This window comes from Folsomia candida, unplaced genomic scaffold, assembly GCF_002217175.1.
Source record: "Folsomia candida strain VU population unplaced genomic scaffold, ASM221717v1 Fcan01_Sc019, whole genome shotgun sequence".
NCBI classification, from domain to species: domain Eukaryota; kingdom Metazoa; phylum Arthropoda; class Collembola; order Entomobryomorpha; family Isotomidae; genus Folsomia; species Folsomia candida.
The window spans coordinates 918,700-941,211 of record NW_019091211.1 but is presented as its reverse complement, the minus strand read 5'-3'; the positions used below and the strand labels follow the sequence as shown (position 1 = coordinate 941,211).

Genomic DNA, 22,512 nt, shown 5'->3' with positions numbered 1-22,512 from the left:
TCACCACACGTGCTTCACATTTTCATAACGTTTATGTGTATTTTCAAATTATTTATCGATTATATACTTCCAGTCCAATCACACATATATGTTTACTAAAATAGGTATATGCGCTTGTTGAAATCACCCGAAAATTGCACACTCAACATGTACTTAATTTTTTCGGAAACATAAAAGTTACACATTTACATATAAAATGATGAAATTGAAAGAAATTTCATGGATTTTGATAACCATGTTGGTGACATTACCAAGCCCAGTAAATCTAACCCTCGCTCCACCAGAATTTGCAAACTTGATACGAATATTTCAACCCTGTCTTATCGTACTGTTCGACTACACCGGGACAAATTGGATAATTTCATCCTCCATCCCGATAACCAGATTCAAGCTTAAAGTTGCGTATGCAAAATTGTATACGAAAATCGACTCGAGCGATAAAATGTTATCTGCATATGTCGATGTCCATCCAAACTGGACCGTGGCCGTTAACCCGATACCGCGAACCGTGTGTGCCGTCGAGTTTCACTTGTACCCTCCCATCCAATTTGGAACGCTGGAAAATTTCCTCACGATAACGGATGACTTGCGTATTGCCCACCAGAAGACCAATGTTGGTCCCGAGAGAGGAGAATATGCAAAATTGTCGTTTAAAACATCGGAAAATTCGTACTACCGGATTTTGGTCACGGACATATTCGACTCAATTAAATGGACAGCATGGGCGTCGTCTCTTATTTATGTGAAGAAAGCGTCTTATATTGACCCAAGTCTGCTGTGTGTTCTAGCACTTTCCGATTTTGAGCGGGAAGCTAGTTTAAAAAGAAACGACGTAGCACAACTTTACTTTATTTGTGAACTATGTGTAAAATGTCATCTTCAATACGTCCGCTTTTCATCAACTTTTCATTCCCTGGTGGAGTGGAATTCTTACATTTCCTCGTTGACGAGATCAGTAGTAAATGCTAATTGGAAACTTAGTCATCGGGTTATCGATGCGGATGACGTTGAAGAAAAATATGCACAAATCAGTGCAGCTATAAAGACTCCAAATTTTAAATACTTATACTTTCGCGAACACCATAGCGACATGCCGTTGGACATGATCCTCTTCAAGGTAGCGTTCCCAAACGCAACAGTGACCGGATTAGGAGATGATTGTACAACAATGCCCCAAATTGAGGACTCATCGGACGATGTCAAACATGAGAAATTTTTCATGGCCAATTCGCACTCCAGAATTGCATGGGAAGTGTCAACTATCCCAACGGTCATCATGGACGCGTTTTCAGTATATTTACTACCTTATAAAATTCAGGGGCTCGAATTTACAACGTGTCATCAGAAAGAAAGGAATTCTGGCGGAATTTCCAGCCCCAGCCTGACAACACCACTAGATGGCTTCACCTGGCTATTCATCCTTATCACTGGAATTCTTGTCACTGTGTCCTTATCGATCGGATATTTTATTTTGGGTTGGGGAAATAATTTCACTGAAAATATGCTCTACCTCGCTTATGGAGGCCTTCTCGAGCAAAGTAACAGCTGGGCGCAACTCAGTTCTTATTTCGAATTCGAAGCGCAGAATTCAGCTCGACTTTACCAGGTGGCGGGGTATCCAGAAAAGAACGCGAGTCATCGTGGAGCTTTATTTGCACGTATAATTTGCAGCTGTTGGATCCTCTGCTGTCTCGTCGTTTCAAATTCTTACAAAGGCGAGTACGTCAAACGTCAAACTGTTCCACGAGCTGTACCGAGATATTCCCGATTCCAAGAACTACTTGAAAATAAATTTATAATTTACACCATTCCCATCGACACGTCATTTTACCTGACTGTCGTAAATACTACGTCCAATCCGGAAGAAATTGACGCTATTAATTCCGTATTCTCGTTGTTATCAATATTTCCAAACGTTACAGATGGAAACGAGACGCCTTCATTGATTAACCGAATTCGAAACGTTGCAAGGGTACCCGAAAATTATAGCGAAATTATATTCGGACGGGATTCGCTTATTCGGCTTGTTTCGAATTGTAGCAGAAAAATCGCGCTGGTCTCGTGGTCTGATCATGTTGAGCTTGTGCGTGCCAATTTGGAAGCGATTAATCCAGAATATGCTGTTAGCAAGAGTGCTCAGCCACTCGAAAAGATGGCGAAGGGTTGGGCCGTACTAAATTGGGGAGACGCCACAGTACTTTCACGAATATCGGGGATGATGTCGTCAGGCTTGGCGCAGAAGTGGTACCGAGTAACAAAGGAGAAGGAAATATCGCAGTTTATTAAGAAATCGGAAAGCTTGAAGAACCGCTGGGAGCAATTGAAAATGGGTGGGAATCTAAGAGAAACCTTTGCATTGTTTTGTCTCGTGTGCGTTATTGCGATTGGGTCATTTGGATTGGAATTTATAATTGGTATATAATTCGGTATATGTATGCCTTAGTCATGAATCATGTACGTATTTATTAAAGTGTTTTTGTCGAAATTTTAGAAATATTTCTACATATATTGATAACAAATACAAGTAATCATAATGTATTGTTATACGTATATACATAGATGTTACATGTTTGTATTGAAATGAAAACGAAACTGAATGATAAATTGTAAGTAAATAAATGCATTGTTAAATGTAAATGTTGAAAAAGAAATATTAAATACTTTCGAAAAAGTACTTTCCATTTAGCAAATGGAATTCGTAACATGTTTGTTTTAGTAAATATCGGCTTACCACATCTTACGTAATTAAAGCGAGCCTTTTAAAACATGTTTACTGTTTATGGTTGCTGCTTTCAATTGCCGAAATTGCTAATATTTAGAACTTAAATAGTACTCACGAGGATTAAATTAATTATTCTAGTCGACACATAACTCATAATTTAAAATCGAAATAAACCTAATAAACGGCAGAATTTCACAGCATCGTCACCGTGAAAATGACGTCGCTGAAACATTCCGATCCAAAAATGGGATATCTTCATTTATTTTGTACGAAAAGATGTCTTGTCCTTTTCTTCGTCTATATTCCGCTCGTATTAGTATTAATTTATCTTGTCAGGTCAGATTATAAGGTAACTTCATATTATTTATGTATAATTGTGTCAAGTAGTTATGCAAATATTAAATTTCAGTACTTTGCAGGATCCAGTCAAGGAATTGTTGGACGACTTTGCCGTTGCCAGCGGAAATTTGCGACTTGCTCAAGATGATGCCAACATACTGGGGTATATTCGACAAAAATTCCTGCAACCGCCGGCCACCGAGGGAAAAGTAGTTCTAAGCGGAAAGGACGTTCATTTCAAGCATACTTTCGAACAGCAGGAAATGTATCGGTTTATCTATAAAATTCTGGGAAATAAGGTTCGCAAACTTCGCATGACTTTATCAATTGAATCACTTCTTAAAAATTTCCATATTTATGTACAGAATAACGGATTCTTCTTGGAGTGTGGGGCCCACGACGGAGAATTTTACAGTAATACGTTACCTCTCGAAATGCGTCATGGGTGGACTGGACTTCTCGTAGAAGCGGATCCTTACCCACTTCTTGCACTTCGTAAACGGAACCGTCGTTCTTGGATATCTTCGGCATGCTTATCTCCGCACACATTTCCAATCAAGGTCCAATCTTAGTTTAAGTTATTAGGCAACTAAAATTCGAATTGGGGAAAAAAATTGCCCATAACGATTTTGTAGTCTGGTATATACCTAGTACCCGCAAAAGAAGTGTTACAAGATTTCCCGGGTGAATTAACATACATAACAGCAGGCTAGACATTTTTTTAGAAAGTTGTACTATTTTTTATTGAAATCTCCATGCAATTGTCCGTCAGAAACAATGTTTCAAAAATTTTTGTGACCCAAGGTGCCAAATTGATAGACTGGTGAAGAAGACATGTTGCGATTTTTTGGCAACATTTTGGTAAACAATAAAATTCTTCGTTTTTCAATTACTCAATAAAAATCGGAACTGATCGCAAGATCATCGACCGAACTTTAAAACGATCCACTGACACCAGTAGTCTTGATGAGTGAAACCACAGAACTATACTGTTCTATCTAGAAGAAGTACTGGACGAGCGATAGTAGCCACACTATGAGCGCCGTCTATGCACATTCACCAACTAATAATACACTGGTAGGTGTTGCACCCGAGCGCCACCACTTCTCACCTAGCAACTAAATAATACACAGATGGGTATGTGCGCCACCGTCGCTCCAGTTGACACACAACTTTGTATACTCAAATCAGCAGGGAAACATACCCATTGAGTGAAACAAAGGTGGAAAGGAACGGTCAAAAAGGTCATACAAAATCATGAAGGTGCAGAAAACCTGAATTTGTCCAAATTCATGCCGGACCCTAAGAAAAATTTTCCTGCTAATGAACGGGTTGAGTAAAACTATGTCCCGGGCCCTTAAACTAGACATTGAACTTATGTCTTTAAGGCGTGAGGAGAAATACTTGCCAACCGCACGTTAAGTAAAAATAGAGCCATAAGAAGCCAGGCGCTGATCGTGCGGTACGCGCTTGAAAAATGAAAATAAATATTTTGAAAAGATGAGCAAAATTTCACCCTTGAGGCCATATAAAATAAGCAAAAGCACTGTCTACACCCCACTAGTCCATATTACTTACACAAATTTCAAAAATATTAATTGGACCCACCATACTGCTTCTGTGATTCTTTAATTAGGATTTGGTCGGAAAAGTGATTTTTCATCCTCAGAGGTCGAAATTTCGTGTCAAAAAATATTTTTTCGAGTTATCGAGCGAATTGGGGTACTAATGAACCACTCTCGACTCAAAAATAGCCACTAGGCATTTAAGGACGGCTCACGTCCTATTCATAAAGCCAAAATAGTAAATTGGTGGTTAAAGTCCAAAATTCTTGACTCCATTTCGGACCAAGAATAAAATTCATCATCGCCGAACCTCAACCTTCTGGAATATGATATGTGATCCAAATTGAAGCTAGATACATGTGCTAAACCCTACACAAGCTTGGAGTACGAGAAAAAATCTATCCTCTAGAAATGACACCAATATTTTTTTGAACGGATGCGTACCGCGATCGTCAAGTGGACACGAAGTCTCCTGGCTCGTGTCGCCTAATGAGGTTGAAATTATGAAAGGTGAATAATGTTTCCTATACAGAATTTCATTGGCTTTTCAGTTATGTGCTTATTTTTCCAAAATTCGACAAACTGTGGTTGCTACGATAAGTTGTTCTTGTAACAGTTCTTTTGCGAGTACTGGGTATAATCCTTCCGAATTTGGTGAGAATTATTACAATATTGCATAATAATCCTTCAGGTCAAGATGCAACAACATAAATCCATGACGGGGTGGACGTATATGAACGGATGGGGAGCATTCCTTGGGAATGAAGGCGATTACAGGTCATTCGAGGCTCAATGTTTCCCACTTTATTCGATCCTCCGTGCCATCAACGTGACAACGGTGGACTACTTTAGCCTAGACATTGAAGGAGCCGAGCTGTCAGTGTTAAAAACAATTCCGTGGGAAGCTGTACTTATAAAGGTGCGTAATTTGTATGGTAATTAATCCTTTTATAAAATTGTGACCAAATTTATTTTTGATGAAGTGATGGGTAAATTCGATGGATAAATTTTCCTTGTTTCGTTAGACGCTGTCAATTGAGGTTCGCAATAAGACGGATGAGAAGTTGAAGGATTACATGAAATCTGTAGGATTCCAGTTTGTACGTTTTCTTAAAAATGGATTTTCTCATGATCACATTTATGCCCACTCCAGCATTACATTATCAAATTAAGGTCACCCATGCCTTCAAGTATTTATGAATTATGTAATTATCTACTTAAATAAAATTAATTTAATAACGGGACTGTGTACGAATCTAAAATTCGAATAACTCGTTAGAATATGTTCGTTCCTTTAAACAAGTTTTACGCTAGGTATATACGCATCCATTTTTTTATTTTTGTGACAAAAAACCAATGTGAATATGTAAATGTTGGTGCAATCTACTCTAATAAAGCGTTAGTGTTAAGTTCTGGCTGCCTGGCTGGCTGGGTCCCTGTGGCTCTCAATGCAAGTTGCCCCGTAGAGGAGACAAAGAAGGAAGCCACCACTGCATGCATGGCATGAATCCATGCATAAACATGTACATGCTACCTCACATACATACATCACTTATCAATAGTAGTTATCATGATAAGTGATCGTGATAAACACTATTAATTAATTATTTTAGTTTGAGAAACTCCACCCACAGCGAGTGGCATATCAATTCGAATGTATTTTTGACGCTGAATCCGAATCCGTCAATAGCTTGGCGTTAATTATAGAAGTTAACGGGGTTTATGGAACTGAACGGGAGCGTGAAGCGTGGGAATTTAAATTGTTAACTATGCAGTTACTCCCACACGACGGGAATTTAAGTAATTAGCTATTCAACTACTCCCACAGGGGGAAATCAAATTTTACTGTGACCAGGTTAATTAAAAAGCAGTATGACTTGGGCAAACCCTCACTCTGATGTATGTATGTGGTATGACAAAGTCTCCACTGGGAATTATTTAATGTATAGTATGACGGATTTTTCGCTTTGGGCACACCCCCCACTGGAACTCTAGAACCCGGCCTTGGCCGGGCTATACGCTAGTCATTCATAAACTACATGTAAATTCATGAATACTGTAAATAAGTGTGGTAAGACTTCTTTAAGAATTATTGCATTCGTTTGATTCAATAATTGTAAATAGATGATCTTCTGCTTGAATAGAAGTAATGAGCTACAATGTATTTGTTTTTTTGTTGACCAAATCATATTCCCGCCCCTCATTCCAAACGGTAAGTTGATGTCCAGGAGAATTTTTTGATCCAACGTTTGGATTTGGACAGCATTCAAACCGTTCACAAGTAAAATTTGTGCAGAACCAGCCCTTGCAATTGGACGTGGTGGCGATATCTCGTTTGAGGTAAGGAAGTAGTAAGCAACCGACGAAAAATCCCATAATACCAAACTACATAAAAATAGAGAAGAAATTTCATAATTTCATTACACAATTGATGCGTCCTTAACATAAATTAAGTAAGCTCACCACAGTGGAACACCAGCTGAAGAACAGTGCCAGCTCGTCGTACACGGCGTCGAATGTAATCTTTCTCACCTGTCCCTCAACATGCACTACGATTCTGATCCCGTCATACAGAACTACAGTTCTTTTATTATACGCAGAGTAGCTGACGGATCTGAAAGATGGACATACGGTTTTGCAATTATCAACCGCACTGAGTCTCATAATTCTAAAAAAATCCCTTGAGTAGTAGGATATTGAATTCATTACTACATTTGGTAGAAACCAATTAAATTTCCATGATTTCCCATAAAAGACCAATATTTATTTCAACCGGTTTTCCAGTTTTGAGTTTTTCTTGACGAAAGTCACTAAAAATCCAGTTTTTAACATTGGTAGGTACAGGGAAAATTCCCAAACCTGGGAAGAAAATATCCAAAAAAGTGAACTTTTTACCATAGAGTTTTCCACGAAATACTCCTAGTTTCGAGAAATTTTGAAAAGTCTGGATTTTTAAAATGCGTGGCATGACGTAATTGGTATAAATGGGGTTAAAAGTTTGAGGAATCATCCTCCATACTTACGAGTAACCCTGCGAGGCTTGTTTAATGCTATCTCCTTCAAAGTGGGGAACGTCGACTCGCTTAAAGCTATACGAAGGGAGACAATTTTCGAGCGGAATGATATCCAGGTCACAGTCGTATTCCACCTTCAGCATAAATACACCACCCGATAGGGCTACTTCGTTAAAGTCAAAGCGGTCACTTCCGTCTTGGGTTGCATATTTTACAATGTCGTGAAGCCGAAATCTTGGACAGTGTCGGTCAGTTTCTGAGGTTTGATTAAAAATACAAGTTTCAAAATTTGGTCCATTCTTCATATTTTGAACTTGTTTGATATTATTCAACGAGACATCCAATGCAGCTATTTCGGCGGTAGATTTTAAGAAAACTGTGAGGATATGTGCATCCGACAAGAGCGCTTTTCCAGAATTTCTATATAAAATCAGGTAGGCGAAATTAAGAACACAAACACAGTTACATATTTTCTAGTTTTAAGGGCGCATATCATCTTCCATTAGAAATTTTACGTTTTTATCTCATCTTACTTAAACCCGATGTCTTTAAACGTAAACTTTAAAAACTGCATAAACTTCATGAATTTGATGATGATGAAATTTAGATTTCTTAAATGTAAAGTTAATTCTGGTACGTTCATTTCTACAGAAATTTAATCTGGCATATTATTTAGTAAACTACCTAATTTATTTCAAAACCATACATTTGTAATAACAATAATCAAGATTACACTATGTACGTAACATAAATTTCATTAAAGAGAAATTTATTAATGAAATTTAACCCATTTCTTCAAATTCCTGCACTTTTAAAAATTAGCATTTAAAGACATGGAATGAGGGTAGGATGAAAAATTCTAATTTCTTATGGCAGATCCAGTCGCCATCCAAGGCACTAAGATAAGACAAGATGTTAACTACATATTTATGTACGTACAATAACGGTCGAGTGCTCCGTGCGACGGGGCACCATCCACTTATTTCGCATGTTCTCTTATCCTTCTCAATATCGCTGTTGACACATTTTCCCGTCATAATGCCGTGTCCCTTCAGCTTTTGCCCCCCTTTAGGACTGAATTATTAACGTGTACATATGTTCATTTAACTCTACGAATAAATAGAAATAAAAAATTTTAAACTGCTATTATAAAGTTGAAATTAGTATCATTTTAAAGAGCTGTACCCACTGTTCATTAAGATACAAAAATTATCCCCACAATTTCGCAATTTTGATAGTTCTGACCAATTTTAAAGTTAGACTTTTGCGATTAAGAAATCAAGTGTAAGGAAGTAGCTGTTGGTGCTCCTGCTGCTACTCATTCTTCCCACCCCCGGACAAATTTCTTTTTTGTGGACGGATTTGGTCGTGGGGACAAGTTTTTACCCTAATTTCTTAGGGGGAGGTGGATTACCACACCAAGGGAGTGACCTGAATATGATCGTCACTCTTTTCGCTTGTTGGCCCACCTCCATGCTCTTTAAAGAGCCTTTATAGGCAAGATACATATCTTCACCATTTTTTATTTTATTTGAGAACCTGAAATAACCTTGTAAATTACTCGTGTGAAACAAATCTTTACATGGACGTCTTAAAGAAGCAAATGGAGGGGATGGAGGCGAACATTCTGAAGCATCAAGAAACACTGTCGAAACAACTCTCTGACGTGGTTAAGGACCTTGGCGCTTGGCGCGAAAAAATGGAAGGAGAAATATCTTCCTTGAAAGAGGGTCAAACTACAATGGAGGCAAGGATAATCGGTGTCGAAGAAAAACTTTTACGTGAATCAATTAAAGACACGCTGCTGCAAGAAGTAAGAGAGGAGTTTGTCGAGCAAAAGCAGAGGCTAATCCGGATGTGCAATATTATTCTGATGGGAGTGCCTGAATCGACGGAAGGGTTAAATGTTGCGGCACAATTAATGAAAGTAATTGTACCTGAATGGGTGGGTCCTCTACACGACAACCGAATTGGTGACCCTGAAGGAAGAAAGCCTCGTCCTATCCGGATTAACTTATCCACAGTTCAGCAAAAAACCCAGGCATTAAAAAACTGTTCTATGTTGAAGGACAGGACCGAATTTAAGACCATCTCAGTGAGAAAAGATCTAACACGTCAAGAGCAAACGGAATGGAAGGAAAAATCTAAAGCGAGGGTTGTAAAAGGGACGGGCGCAACATCGTCTGAGCGGATGGCCACACGACTTTCAAAGCGGAAGAATGACTGTGAACATGACTCCCAACAATCCAAGATACATCGAGTGGATGTGTCAAACATGGAAACTAACTGACTAGCAACTAAGCGTACTATTTTAATTGGTCATCAAAATGTTCGATCTTATAACCATAAGTTTAGTAGTATTTTGCAGATTTTAAATGACTTTAACCTTGACATTTTATGTTTAACAGAAACATGGTTTAGACCTGACAGTGAGTATTGCATTCCTACAAACTTTGTAATGTACAGAAAGGACCGATCTACTCGAGGGGCTGGAGTTGCAATATTGGTGAGAAATGATTTAAAAGTAAATGAAATATCCTTAACTAATATTGACTGGTCCGATCCCTCTTGCTTAGAATATTTATGTTTATCGATTCAAGTGTGTAATATGAAATCTATTGTAATTGGTTGTTTCTATCGACCAGAGCATAAGAGTGCAGATTTTCCTAATCTGGATAAAGTAATGTCGTACTTAAGCAGGGGGAAAAGAAAAGTGTTTATTTTGGGTGACTTAAATGTAAACATGGCAGAAAATAGTGAAAAAGGGAATAAACTTAAATATATATTGGAGGCACATGGGTTGAAACAGATTGTAACTACTCCTACTCGGGGTGGAAATTTGCTAGATTTGATAATTGTCAAACAAACTCAATCTGTAGATATTACTGCTTGTTATGTCACTGAGCAAGGGATTTCTGACCACTGTCTATGTATAGTAAACTAAAATATAAGACCTCAACCTAAAAATAAACTTGTGATGTACAGGCGTAACTTTAAACATTTTAATCGTGATAGTTTCTGCTCTAAATATTTACAAAAGTTATTCAGGACGGAGTTGACCTCTCAGATTGTGATAAATTTATAAACTGTATTACTTCTTTATACGACAGTGAGGCGCCCATACAACGAACAATTTCACTGTCCAGCAGAAAACAAATAATAGTATCCTCAGGTTCCAGGCGCTTGATAAAGCAGCGTGAATACCATTACAAGTTGTGGAAAAAGTGGGGGTCCGAGTACAACAGACATGAGTACAAATCGTTAAACCACTTTGTCGCAAAGTCGCTCAAAAATGATGTGTTAAAGAGTACAGACCGCTCAATTAAAAAGCTCGGTGTTTGGGCTACACTAAAAAACTTTGGGTTAAGTTTTGGAAAAGTCCAGGGAAACATTAGCGATTCTATTGATGTAAACTTAATTAATGAGTACTATTGTAACTTAGGTTTTCCACAGGGTGTGACACCCTATGACACGTTATTATTCCAGGATTTAAAGAGGGATAACCTTGAACGTTTCTCTGTCAATAAAGTTACGTCCTTTGATATGTACCGAGCGTGGAAGAGTTTGAAACACAAAGGCTCGAAATCCCCTGATCCCACCGGTATCTCTAAGTATATGCTAAATAATATTTTCTCTCTCCCTATTGTAAATGAAACATTATTGTCGCTAATTAACAAGTCTTTTGTATCTGGTTTAGTACCAAATGCGCTGAAATGTTCCAAAGTAGTCCCAATTCCAAAGACAAACTGTGCAAAGGATCCCTGTAACTTTCAATTACCTCAAATATTCTGTCATTAATGGAAAAGATTTATAGCAATAAGTTGGAGGATTTTATCGAGAAAAATAAGACCTTGTCAAATCGGCAGTTTGGTTTTCGGAAAGGGCATAGCACAGAGCACTTAGTGTTAGCGTTAACTGATAAGATCAAAATGATGATCGATAAGGGCTTTATTTGTGCTCTAATTAGCACAGATTTTGCAAAGGCCTTCAACTCTGTTCCTCGTGGTAAATTACTCGAGAAATTATGGGCAAAGTATCAAATATCTGACTGGCCACTGGCTCCGTGACTACTTAACCAACCAAGTACAGTATGTAAGTGTAAATGGTGCTAATTCGAAAATTAAGCGCACTTTGGCAGGAGTCCCTGCTGGCAGTATACTGGGACTGCCATTTTTTACTGCCAAGACTGTTCTCTTTCCAGTTAAACGACCTACCTGAAGTCTTGAGTGAAGGTGAACCATTTTATTTTGCTGATGACAATTATTTTCTTTTTATAGGGAGGGTGCAGGAGCTGGAATTACTAAAAACTAGAATAAACGCGGACATGAATAATCTAGCCAAATATGTTGAATTAAATGGTATGACCCTGCACCCCGATAAAACAAAATTGTTATTACTTGGTACTCCTCAAAATCTCAAGCAATTAAACACATTTAGTTTTACTCTATTAGATACTGTGATAAGATGTTCAGATAGGCTAAAGTGTGTGGGATTTATTATTGATCCAAACCTAAGTTGTAAATTTCATGTTCAACACCTGTCAAAAATAGCATATTTTAGGATCAGATCTTTGTACTCTGTTAAGCAATATTTTTCTAAAAATTCGCTAGCAATTATTGGTACGGCAGTCGTAATGTCAATTTGTAGCTATATGGTTTGGGTATGGGGTCGAACATACGATAAATACTTAGGTGTTGTTGAAAAAGTTATAAGGTCCCTTGCTAGACTGGTGTTGTCCAAACGTAAGTTTGATCCAGTGGCTAAAAAATGAACTAAAGTGGATGTTTCCCAAAGACTTGTGTGACTTTAGGACACTATGTATAATGTTTAAGATAATTAAAAATATTTCTGTTCCATATTTTGACGAGTATTTTACCAAAATTTGTGATGTTCACAATCATGACACCAGAAGATCTCATAATGCTCTGGTTAGCTCTGTTAAACCGAGGACCTCTCATGGTCTAAATACTTTTAATTTCGCTGGTGTAAATTTATGGAATGGTTTAAATAAAGAGCTAAAATTCGAGTCAAGCTACGCTGTTTTCAAAAAGAAACTGAAGTCCAGCTATTTTAACTGATATTTCGTTGACTAATTATCGAGCATCACTTCTAAACCGCTCTTTTACTCTAATATTTAATTTTAGGTATGTATCAGGGTGCATAAACTTTTTTGTTGTCCGTGGTTTCTCCTAAGGGGGTGATGCCAGGATGAAAATTTTTATTCAAAAATTAAAAGTTGGGGAATTGCATGCAATTTTGCTTTGAATTTGGGTGGTTTCCATGGCAAAAGTGCATGCAATTCCCCAATTTTTAATTTTTGAATAAAAATTTTCATCCTAGCATCACCCCCTTAGGAGAAACCACGGACAACAAAAAAGTTTATGCACCCTGGGTATGTATGTACTTGTACCTTAGTTGAAATATTTGTAACTAATAGACTGACTGGCTTGATCAGGTAATTTCCCATGTGCAATGGGGTCTGACAAGTTTATAATGAAAATTTTGTGTTTTTTAAAACTCTTTTTTGGATTAAATAAATCATGCTAAATAAATAAAAAATAATCAAGATTACACTATGTACGTAACATAAATTTCATTAAAGAGAAATTTATTAATGAAATTTAACCCATTTCTTCAAATTCCTGCACTTTTAAAAATTAGCATTTAAAGACATGGAATGAGGGTAGGATGAAAAATTCTAATTTCTTATGGCAGATCCAGTCGCCATCCAAGGCCCTAAGATAAGACAAGATGTTAACTACATATTTATGTACGTACAATAACGGTCGAGTGCTCCGTGCGACGGGGCACCATCCACTTATTTCGCATGTTCTCTTATCCTTCTCAATATCGCTGTTGACACATTTTCCCGTCATAATGCCGTGTCCCTTCAGCTTTTGCTCCCCTTTAGGACAATCTTTGTTCGATGTGCAGAGAAACAATTTGCTATCGACGTCCTGGAAAATGCAATAATTTTTGCATTAAACGTTCCTTCATTTATTGAGGATGCATGTAAATACATATGCACCTCAGGGCAAACACCATCGGAAAGTGTTTGATCTGCTGTAACGGCCACGTTTGTAATGACAATGAGTCCATTTTTTGATGTATCACCTCTTGATGGGATTAAGTCTAACGAGTCCCAAATACGGAGATAGATGTGGGAATCTTTTCGAAAAACGGGGTGCAGGTCGGTCACGCGAATATTTCGAGTGTCAAGCACACCTCTGAGTTTCATCGTTGATGCCACAGCGGTTACAGGATAAGATGTTTGATATTCGTTTTTGGTAAGGAGAATACGTCTGTAATAATGAAAGAAGTGAGATAATGCAGGCGTACTCGCGACAACCAGAGTTTTGTTAATTGCAAAGTGTAAAGTTTTGCAGGGAGATTTTGTAAACTTTTTGCTAGAGAATTACGGGATTCTGTTCGAAAATGTACTGGGCATGTTTTTATTTCGAAAGATTATTTCCCATATGCATCACAAGCAATAAAAGGTACAGAAATTCATGCAAATTAAACAATTCAAATTAACGTAACATGATTCTGTTTTTAAGGGGTTTGCGAAATCATACTCTGTGAGTCTTCTTACAAAACAATTTGTTGAGGTTCGTAAATTTTAGTTGTAATGCCAAATAATAAGTTGCCGTGAGCACCCCCAAGTTTCTGTCGATGTATATAAATATTTTAGGACTAGCTTACGTAATTAAGCCAACGAATATGAAAGTGTAGATGGTAAGGATAAAAATTCTGCAGCACGGGTGTCTATGCTTGGTGGTTGTGTTGTTTTCTTCAATATCGAAGCAAGAATTTATCACAATCCTATAGATAAATTTACATGATACGATTAAACAAGGAAAGATGCAGTATTTGGAAAATGGGTTTCTTACGGGAAACAATATCCGTCTGTTTTTGAAGTAGTTTTTGAATTTTCTGTCATGTTTGACAATTATTAGCCGAATCCTTCGATGATGGTTCGCGAGTATGTAATACATGAATAATCATATTTTGCATATTAGTTTGCGAACATGTTAGTAAAAGACGATTTTATCAGTTTATTTATCATACCTATCACTGCACGAAGTATATAAATACATACAAATAAAACATGTAGTAGTGTGAGTTTACATATTTAAGCATATCGTGGAGATTGGATACCCGCATGTCGCCAGTTTTGTCGGAATTTGTTCATCTGCATTATCTCGTCAATAACAGGATGTAGAGGATTTACAATTGTTTACATATCCTTAAAACACTTCAACCACACGAAATCCCATGAAAGGTTATCGTTAGTAATGTTAACTTTGACCAGTTAATGAGCATATGTAAGTAATGATGCCATTCAAGAAACAAATTCGAATTATAATGGATACAAATCATATCCATAGTTATTTCAGATTTTATACACCATATTTTATTCATATCAAATTCATTTGCCAACAAGTGAAACACCCAGGGAATGATTTATCACATCCATTCGTCAACAATGATTGATACTTATTTATTTATTATGCGTTATTTTGACTAGCTCGACCTCCCCAGTCCCGCATAATGTCTTCAGCTGCCTTCTCCCCGACTAGAATGACCGGGTAGTTAAGATTAGCGTTTGGTGTGGCGGGCAGAACTGAGGCATCGACAACTCGAAGGCCAGGGACGCCAAATACTCTACGATTTTATGTTTCAAATTAATATTTTGATGTTGATATTATCAAGAAATTCCTTGTAGGGGTACGCACCTCAGTTTTGAGTCGGTCACAGCCCCCATTGCGCAAGTTCCAACCATGTGAATCGCAGTGGTAGACAGTTGGTTGATATAGCAAACCCAGTACTCTCGAGAGAGGAAGGGGACGCCGGTACAGCCGCTAATCGGTGTTCCAGCGTACGAAGCCCCCATCGATTGAAACGCTCGAGTCTCAATAATATCAGAAACCAGGTCAATTCCTAGTAGGAAAATTTACATATTTAATCCGAAAAATGCAACAGGTCAATTAATTTTTAATTAATTAGCTTGCCTTCAATCAGAAGTTCAAGATCAGTCGGATCACTGAACCCATTAAAATCAATGTCCGCCAGCTCAACAAAATTCGTCACTCCGGAAACATAAGCGTCCGTATTTAAGGAAACAGACCCCCTTGATTTTGGTCGGTCTAGTTCAAAAAAGAAACACGCTTGGGATTCGACATCGTCATCCATAATCATGGGGCAGGCTGCATCAAGGTTGATTCTTGCATCCGGCCATGTCCCTTGACCTTCTGCTACGGCTCTGCTAGACACGTAAAAGACTTGGGGTCCTTCTTGTAATTCGCCAAACTCACCAAACTAAAAATAAATAAGAAAAAATTATTATAAACAAATTTAAAAACACTACTACTGACCCCGGTGTTCAAATAGGTCGTGAGAGCTTCTTCGAGATCCTCTTCACGAATTCTGGGAAGAAATGGGGCGGCAGACGAGTTAAAAGAGTAAGGTCCAAGGTAAAGGAAGACATGATCGGCCAGATTTTGTCCGACGTTTGGTAGGTCGACGAGAACAGGAATCTATGCGAAATGGCATTCGTTGTTTCAAATTTAGCAAATTTTGAAGACAAATTTGACTTAAGGTAGTAAAGTCGACGCCAAATTTCCTATTACCTCAGCCGCCTCTAAAACATCTCGAGGTCCAATGCCCGACATCATGAGGACCAAAGGAGAATTAATTGCTCCCGCGCTGAGGATAACTTCCTTCGATGCGTGGGCAATTTGGGGGATGCCATGTCGCAAATAGGCCACGCCGTAGGCACGGTTGGACGAGTCGAGGAGAATCTGAGGGTAATTTTTTTCAATTAATTTCCTTGAGTTAAAAATATACCTTTGGGGGGGTAATCAAATACACACATACCCTTGTTACGGTCGAGTACCGGACGACGGTCAGATTTTGCCTGGTAGCTTCAAACGGAGCGATGTAACTTTTGTACGTGCTGACACGACGTCCATCTTCTCCTATTAATTTTTGTATCGGGGCGAAACCTGTTTAACAAGTGACACACGATTAAATAATTTAATGAAAAATTAACATTTAATAAGGTTATAAACTCGGGATTTGTTGTGCATTAGGATCTGCGACAGGATAACCAAGTTCAATCCCAGCTTCAGCCCATTTAGAGAATATTGCTGGCAAATGCGTCCCAACCGTGAGTGGCCCATCGTATCCGTAGTAATCTGTTGTAGCAGAATGAAGCATTATGCGTGATAAGATAATATTCAAGGATAAGTAACACCCACTCACCTGACTCTTCAGGATTGAGCAATTGTCCCACAAAATTTTCAGTCTTCTTAAACAAAGGCAACACATTTTGATATGACCACGACGCGTCGCCGACCATGGCTGCGTAACTGTCCCAGTCGTGAGGAGACCCCCTTTGATGGCAAAGGTCATTGTGGGATCCCGACCCCCCTAACATTTTACCGGTTTCGAGACCTACAATCTGGACATACGGGGGTTAAAATATGTAATTAATCACATTTTTTTCAGATTTTTACTACAGAAAAAAAAGGTACATATTCGGCTTACCCCACCATTACTGAGGGACATATTTCTTTGTGGGATCGATTTGTACAAATAATTACTGTCCGGATCGGTGGCAACTTGTCGGGTGAAGAAGTTGACCTCGCTTTGAGGCACAGGATTTCCGCCAGATTCCAGAAGTAAAACGTTAAATTTTTCAGATAAGCGACCCGCCACTACACATCCGGCCGTACCACCCCCGACTAAATAAAATATACAATGTAGATAGGTACATATGTAGTACAATGTTGATAAGGGTATGAAAAAAACTTGTAAAATTTGCGTACCCACAATGAAATCATAACTTTTGATCCTCGGTATTCCAAAATCGCCTTCAAGATCTCTAAGCGTGACGGCTTTGTCATCTTCAATGTACTTTTTCACGTAGAAGTTGATAACCAGGGGAATAGTCCCGAATAGGAAGGCTGCCAACTTCATTTTATTGTAAAATATTTAATTTCTTGCAAATGTTAAGTTACTTGCTCTGCAGTTCAACAAGTAACGAGTGCAAAGTGAATATGCTACATAGTGGCAACGTAAGCGCATTAATTGCAGGGTGCACCAATCCAGTTCATGTCAGATAAGTGATGGATATCGTGATGGATGACAAGTTAAGGTATTAAATCGTTAAGTGGATTACTCTGTTGTTTTCTGATAAAGGTATTTTACCCGTTCACATTAGGTGGCTCTTATCGAATTAAGAAGTACACATGGACATTGGAATAATTTTTGAAATTTTGTAGTACTTACTCATTATTTTATGAATGTAAGGTTTTATTTTATAACTAAATATGTACATATATTCAAATAATTGTTAGAAAAACTTACGCAAAAACGTCTTGCACATTCTCACTTCTCAGTTAAGTCTAATCAAGATTCTATGTTATTATCATGCCATGATGCTTCCAATTAGGTAGTCGCAATCCAATTTTTTGATTGGCTTATCAAAACAATAACCATAACCATTACAAATTTAGTACAATCAAAAACTCGGTTTTGGGAGCATTGGGCAGATTTTACATACACCTTAAATTTTTCGTCATTTATATTCACATGAACCTCGTGTAAATAAAGATACCAAATATAAAAATATAACAAATGTGCATGTGTATTCCCAGTCTAATATTGCGAAGTTCCAGGTCACTTCTATTGATAAATGTCGATATTGCATTTAGTCTTCAAGTCATTCACAGTTACGCTACCAAAAACCGAACAAGCTTCTAAACAACCGAATAAAATAACTGCATCTTTCTTCAAGGTGTCGATTTCTTTGTTCAAATTATCCAAATCTCCAATTTCAATGAAACATCGGATCAGATTTATCCGTAATTTGAACCCTTGGACTCTATCACCAATTTCTTCTGCAACGTTAATGCACATCGAGAGTAAATCAGCACATTTCTTAAAATCCCAGAACCCATACAGAGCATCGCCCAATGCATATATCGAGTCCTCCAAGAGACACGGATTGTATGATTCTCGCAAATTTTGCAAGATTTTAACTTTTTTCAAAGCCTTCCCAACTTTGGAGGAGTCACATCGGTAATCTTCGGATTTCCAAGCATTCAATTTTGCCAGTATTTTGGCTCGCTTAACTTTTATTGCATTGGGTTCAGAGGAGTCCAAAATGCAGAGGGGACAGGAACATTGAAACTCTGTGAAAATAGAATTCAAAGATAATTTATTAAAAATTCGAATTGGATCACTGAAATAATCCATGCAAATTTTTGTATCTCAGGAAACAGTGTAAATAATAATTTAAGAATGATGCCCTTCATCACGGGACTTAACAAAAAACATTTTCCTTCATAATTTTTTCAAACTTGAGAAGAAACGCAGATATAAAATTTACTTTTATTACCGGAATAGAAAAAAAATGCATGAATTGCCTCAAGAATTTTCGTTTTAAAAATTAAGCAAAAAATACCATGTCCTTTAAAACAGTTCAGTCTTTCCTCATACGTTTTGGTAGGGGCGACGTATAATAAGAAGAGCTCTTCGCCTTGCTTCACGAGTTTGCTCGTCCGTAAGATCATGTAATCTTCGTACACATTCCACGTCACGTTTGCCTCTGTACACGAGTGGTTAAAGAATGATGGCAAAATCCATACACCCGAATATTGGTTGTGTCCCTCCATTTTCTCATCCGTTCCGAATGAATTAATGGACACGATGCGATCAAGCCGTTTCATGTCGACAGATTTTGTCCTGACGTCACCTGGAGTCAAAAATCCAAGCTCATGTCCTGCCGTGAGTGAATAAATCGCGTTTCCGAGACTGGGTTCAATTAGTAATTTGTTGGCGATTTGTGCTACAACTTGATCATGCCCGGGTTTCGAGTGAGCCGTCTTCGAACCGATATTGCTGCTGAAATACAGTTGCGATTTTTCAATTTTTTCGCCATAGTGTGCAAATACTTTGCAACCGAGGAGGACCGTTCCGGCAGGAATGTCTCGAGTGGCGAGGACACCGCGACCTTTACCCGCAACTGGAGATATGATGAAAGAACTGGAATGGATTTCTTGAAGATATGACGTATCCAATGGGGTTGAGGGAGGCTTTATAAATGCGACTAATTGGTCCGGTTTGAAGATTTTCAACCTGAAATAACATAATTTGCTAAATAAAATATATGCATTAAGCACTTAAAAATTTCCCATTTCTAAAAATTTGACCCCACATCTATTAAATGTAATTTCAGATAATTTCAAGCAAAGCAATGTTTGTTGGATTTTCTATTTAGAAGAGTGCGGAAAATTTCATTACTTGCGATGTTTCGCCAATTTTACCAAGTTCTGGAAATCAGTCATTTCCCCGAGATGTCCATTCTGTATGAATGTTTCCTCCAGAAAAGTCAATGTCTCCTCATAATTTCCTAACTCCAATAAAGCCTTGGCTTTCCTGTAAATAGCTCTTTCGTTTTTCTTCTCTCCAAGTTTTAATGCCTCCTCAGCGTAGAAAAGTCCGGTTTGGGGGCAGCCATAGTTGACACACGTGGCAGACAAGTTACAGCACAGGGTGACCTTCTGGCCATCATCTTGAGAGTATTTAAGAGCCACATTGTACCAACGAACCGCGTCCGTGTATCGCTTCGAAACAAACGCCTTGTTGCCCAATGTCTTGGAAATATTGAATATTTCTAAATCTGAAGTATATTTCTGCCAAAATGGGACATGTTGAAAGTGGATCGAAGGAACTGCAGATTTCCATTTCAGTCCTGGAAAATGCGGATAATTAAATATTTTACAAATTTTTCATACTTTAAAGAATGCCGCACCTGAATTATGTAACTCTTAGGTCAAAAATCGTTACGAATGTGGTGACATCCACTTTGTTCCGATTTTGGAGGAATGAATTGATTTATAAAATTATGTACTCACCTGGAAATCTATTTTCCATATCTTTCGGGGTAATCAAGTCCACGAATGCGGGGTTATCACAGCGAACGACAAGTCCCCCACTAGCAGTAGATTTGAACCATGGATTCCTCACAATTAAGTACACACCAAGGGGCAGGACTTCTTGGAAATCAGTGCTCTCCACGGACGAGTCTGGTGACCAGTTGTAAAGTGCAAGACGAACTCCCCATTTTCCGACGGGATCATCCACCACGGTCTCCATCGCGACAATTTTGGACGCCTCGGTTATCGTCCGACAGAGAAAATACTTTCCCCAGAGGACGATGTTAGGATTTTTAGCTAATGTGGAAATCCCTACGCGATTCAAGTCGCTTAACTCCATATCATTTCCAGTCCATCCTTCCGGAAGTGAGTGAAACATTGTGGTCGAAGTTCGGGTGATACATATGCTGGCAGAGCCGTCATGTTGATCCTTGTTCTTTTTGATGTAGTCAAGCTGTCCTATTATGTTCAATTCTTTGTTGGTACACATCCACGTAGTTTGTTCCGTTACGGTGGGATTGGTCAGATTTTCGAGTTCTTGATGTAGATCTGATTTAAATTTGTCGAGGGAGGAGGCTGAATTTGATCCGTGACTTGGGGGAAATGCCATTTTGTTTTAGAATTTGTGAGGGAAGTTGTATGTTTTCGGCTAATTATGGTTTGGGATTTTTTTAAATTTATTTTCAGAATGTATTGTTTCCTTGATATATTTTAGTTACTGCTGCAACAAAAGCGTTAAGGTGCTTATTTAAGGCTACTTCTTAAATTAAATATATAATTTTGTTTGTAGAAAATATTTAGAGAAAACGTTTTAATCAAGTATTTAGTTAATCATTCAAACTCGGAATCCGAGTCTCGGGTAGAAAAATAAGAATTATGTCCCCACATGTGATTGTGTGTGGAATGAGTTGAGGATGGCTAGCAACAAATATTTAGCTGGGCTTAACAATCCATGGTAAAAGATAACACTAACTGCATAAGTTGCGGCACACAATGCTGCATACCTATGTACATAAGCATGCTGTAATCAAATTGTTCGGGTTGACTCGGTAAAACCAAGTCACAACGTTTCAACATTTTAATAAAACGTTTCAAAGAAATGTAGGGTGAAACCAAATGGGATATCAATGATATCCCATTTATCCCATTGATAATATTACTGTTGTTGCCTCGTCTCACGTTGCAACGTGAGACGAGGCAACCGGAACTCGGAAGACAAGTTGTCTTCCGAGTTCCGGTTGATTAACGATAAGTATAAAAATAAATAAAATATGTTGTCAATACCATAAATTGTTACGTATTTGCATGCTATGTATTACTGTAACAATGTATAATCACCCACACACTTATAAAGATGGTGTAATGGAAGATTGTCTTATTTATGGACCTTAATACATACTGAAGCTGGGCTCGGATCTGCGATGTCTAAAAAGTCCTGTTTTGATGGGAATCGAGCGTGCACGCGCTCTCACCTATTCTAGCCAATTTTAAACTTTGACCTAGAGATGCGAAATTTGGCATGTACAGGCACCAACATATGCTACATCATAATATAACATCAATTCCCATTTCGTTCGCTATAAATTTTTCAGGAAAAATCAAAAACCAAATGTCACCCTTATTCCGTTTGGTTTTTAATTTTTCCTGAAAAATTTATAGCGAACAGAATGGGAATTAATGTTATATTATGATGTAGCATATGTTGGTGCCTGTACATGCCAAATTTCGATAACTACACATGCATATATAATATAGCATATGTATGTATATAATACAGCATATATGCAAGTGTACTTATGTATGCACACTCGATGCACTTTCAAACAAAGTAAGGTTAAACAATTAGCGATACTTTGAACACGCTCCCAAGGTGTGTTTCGAATTTTACTCATTAAGCTGAATTTATTCTACAAATAGTTATATAAGTA

General features: G+C 38.0%; 5 protein-coding genes across 6 annotated transcripts; 1 reads left to right on the top strand and 4 right to left on the bottom strand.

Annotated features, from left to right (window-relative positions):
* Positions 1 to 5,340: 5,340 nt before the first annotated feature.
* LOC118438349 (protein Star-like) lies at positions 5,341 to 5,799 on the top strand. Its single transcript, XM_035858338.1, has 2 exons — positions 5,341 to 5,545; positions 5,652 to 5,799. Exons 1-2 carry the CDS (start codon positions 5,342 to 5,344, stop codon positions 5,796 to 5,798), a joined length of 351 nt encoding a protein of 116 aa, XP_035714231.1. The 5' UTR covers position 5,341; the 3' UTR covers position 5,799.
* Positions 5,800 to 6,723: 924 nt separating this feature from the next.
* Positions 6,724 to 9,089, bottom strand: LOC110857841 (P2X purinoceptor 2). The gene is made up of 4 exons (XM_022106451.2): positions 8,580 to 9,089; positions 7,650 to 8,060; positions 7,090 to 7,240; positions 6,724 to 7,011 (listed from the first exon to the last, which is right to left on the bottom strand). The coding sequence occupies exons 1-4, from the start codon at positions 8,675 to 8,677 to the stop codon at positions 6,781 to 6,783; spliced, it is 891 nt and encodes a 296-aa protein (XP_021962143.2). The 5' UTR covers positions 8,678 to 9,089; the 3' UTR covers positions 6,724 to 6,780.
* Positions 9,090 to 13,241: 4,152 nt separating this feature from the next.
* LOC110857839 (P2X purinoceptor 6) lies at positions 13,242 to 14,631 on the bottom strand. The gene is made up of 4 exons (XM_022106450.2): positions 14,531 to 14,631; positions 14,343 to 14,462; positions 13,669 to 13,942; positions 13,242 to 13,597 (listed from the first exon to the last, which is right to left on the bottom strand). Exons 1-4 carry the CDS (start codon positions 14,578 to 14,580, stop codon positions 13,298 to 13,300), a joined length of 744 nt encoding a protein of 247 aa, XP_021962142.1. The 5' UTR covers positions 14,581 to 14,631; the 3' UTR covers positions 13,242 to 13,297.
* A 400-nt stretch (positions 14,632 to 15,031) lies between these two features.
* Positions 15,032 to 17,713, bottom strand: LOC110857571 (oxygen-dependent choline dehydrogenase). Of its 2 annotated transcripts, none has more exons than XM_022106159.2 (10): positions 17,471 to 17,713; positions 17,190 to 17,386; positions 16,905 to 17,103; positions 16,712 to 16,837; positions 16,518 to 16,645; positions 16,271 to 16,441; positions 16,016 to 16,177; positions 15,653 to 15,959; positions 15,377 to 15,581; positions 15,032 to 15,305 (listed from the first exon to the last, which is right to left on the bottom strand). In XM_022106159.2, exons 1-10 carry the CDS (start codon positions 17,619 to 17,621, stop codon positions 15,149 to 15,151), a joined length of 1,803 nt encoding a protein of 600 aa, XP_021961851.1. In that variant the 5' UTR covers positions 17,622 to 17,713; the 3' UTR covers positions 15,032 to 15,148. The 2 variants fall into 2 exon arrangements, with proteins under 2 accessions (XP_021961851.1, XP_035713973.1); XM_035858080.1 differs by having other exon boundaries at positions 17,475 to 17,616.
* Positions 17,714 to 18,111: 398 nt separating this feature from the next.
* Positions 18,112 to 21,620, bottom strand: LOC118438205. The gene is made up of 4 exons (XM_035858079.1): positions 20,564 to 21,620; positions 19,950 to 20,400; positions 19,111 to 19,784; positions 18,112 to 18,838 (listed from the first exon to the last, which is right to left on the bottom strand). The coding sequence occupies exons 1-4, from the start codon at positions 21,192 to 21,194 to the stop codon at positions 18,330 to 18,332; spliced, it is 2,265 nt and encodes a 754-aa protein (XP_035713972.1). The 5' UTR covers positions 21,195 to 21,620; the 3' UTR covers positions 18,112 to 18,329.
* Positions 21,621 to 22,512: the final 892 nt, after the last annotated feature.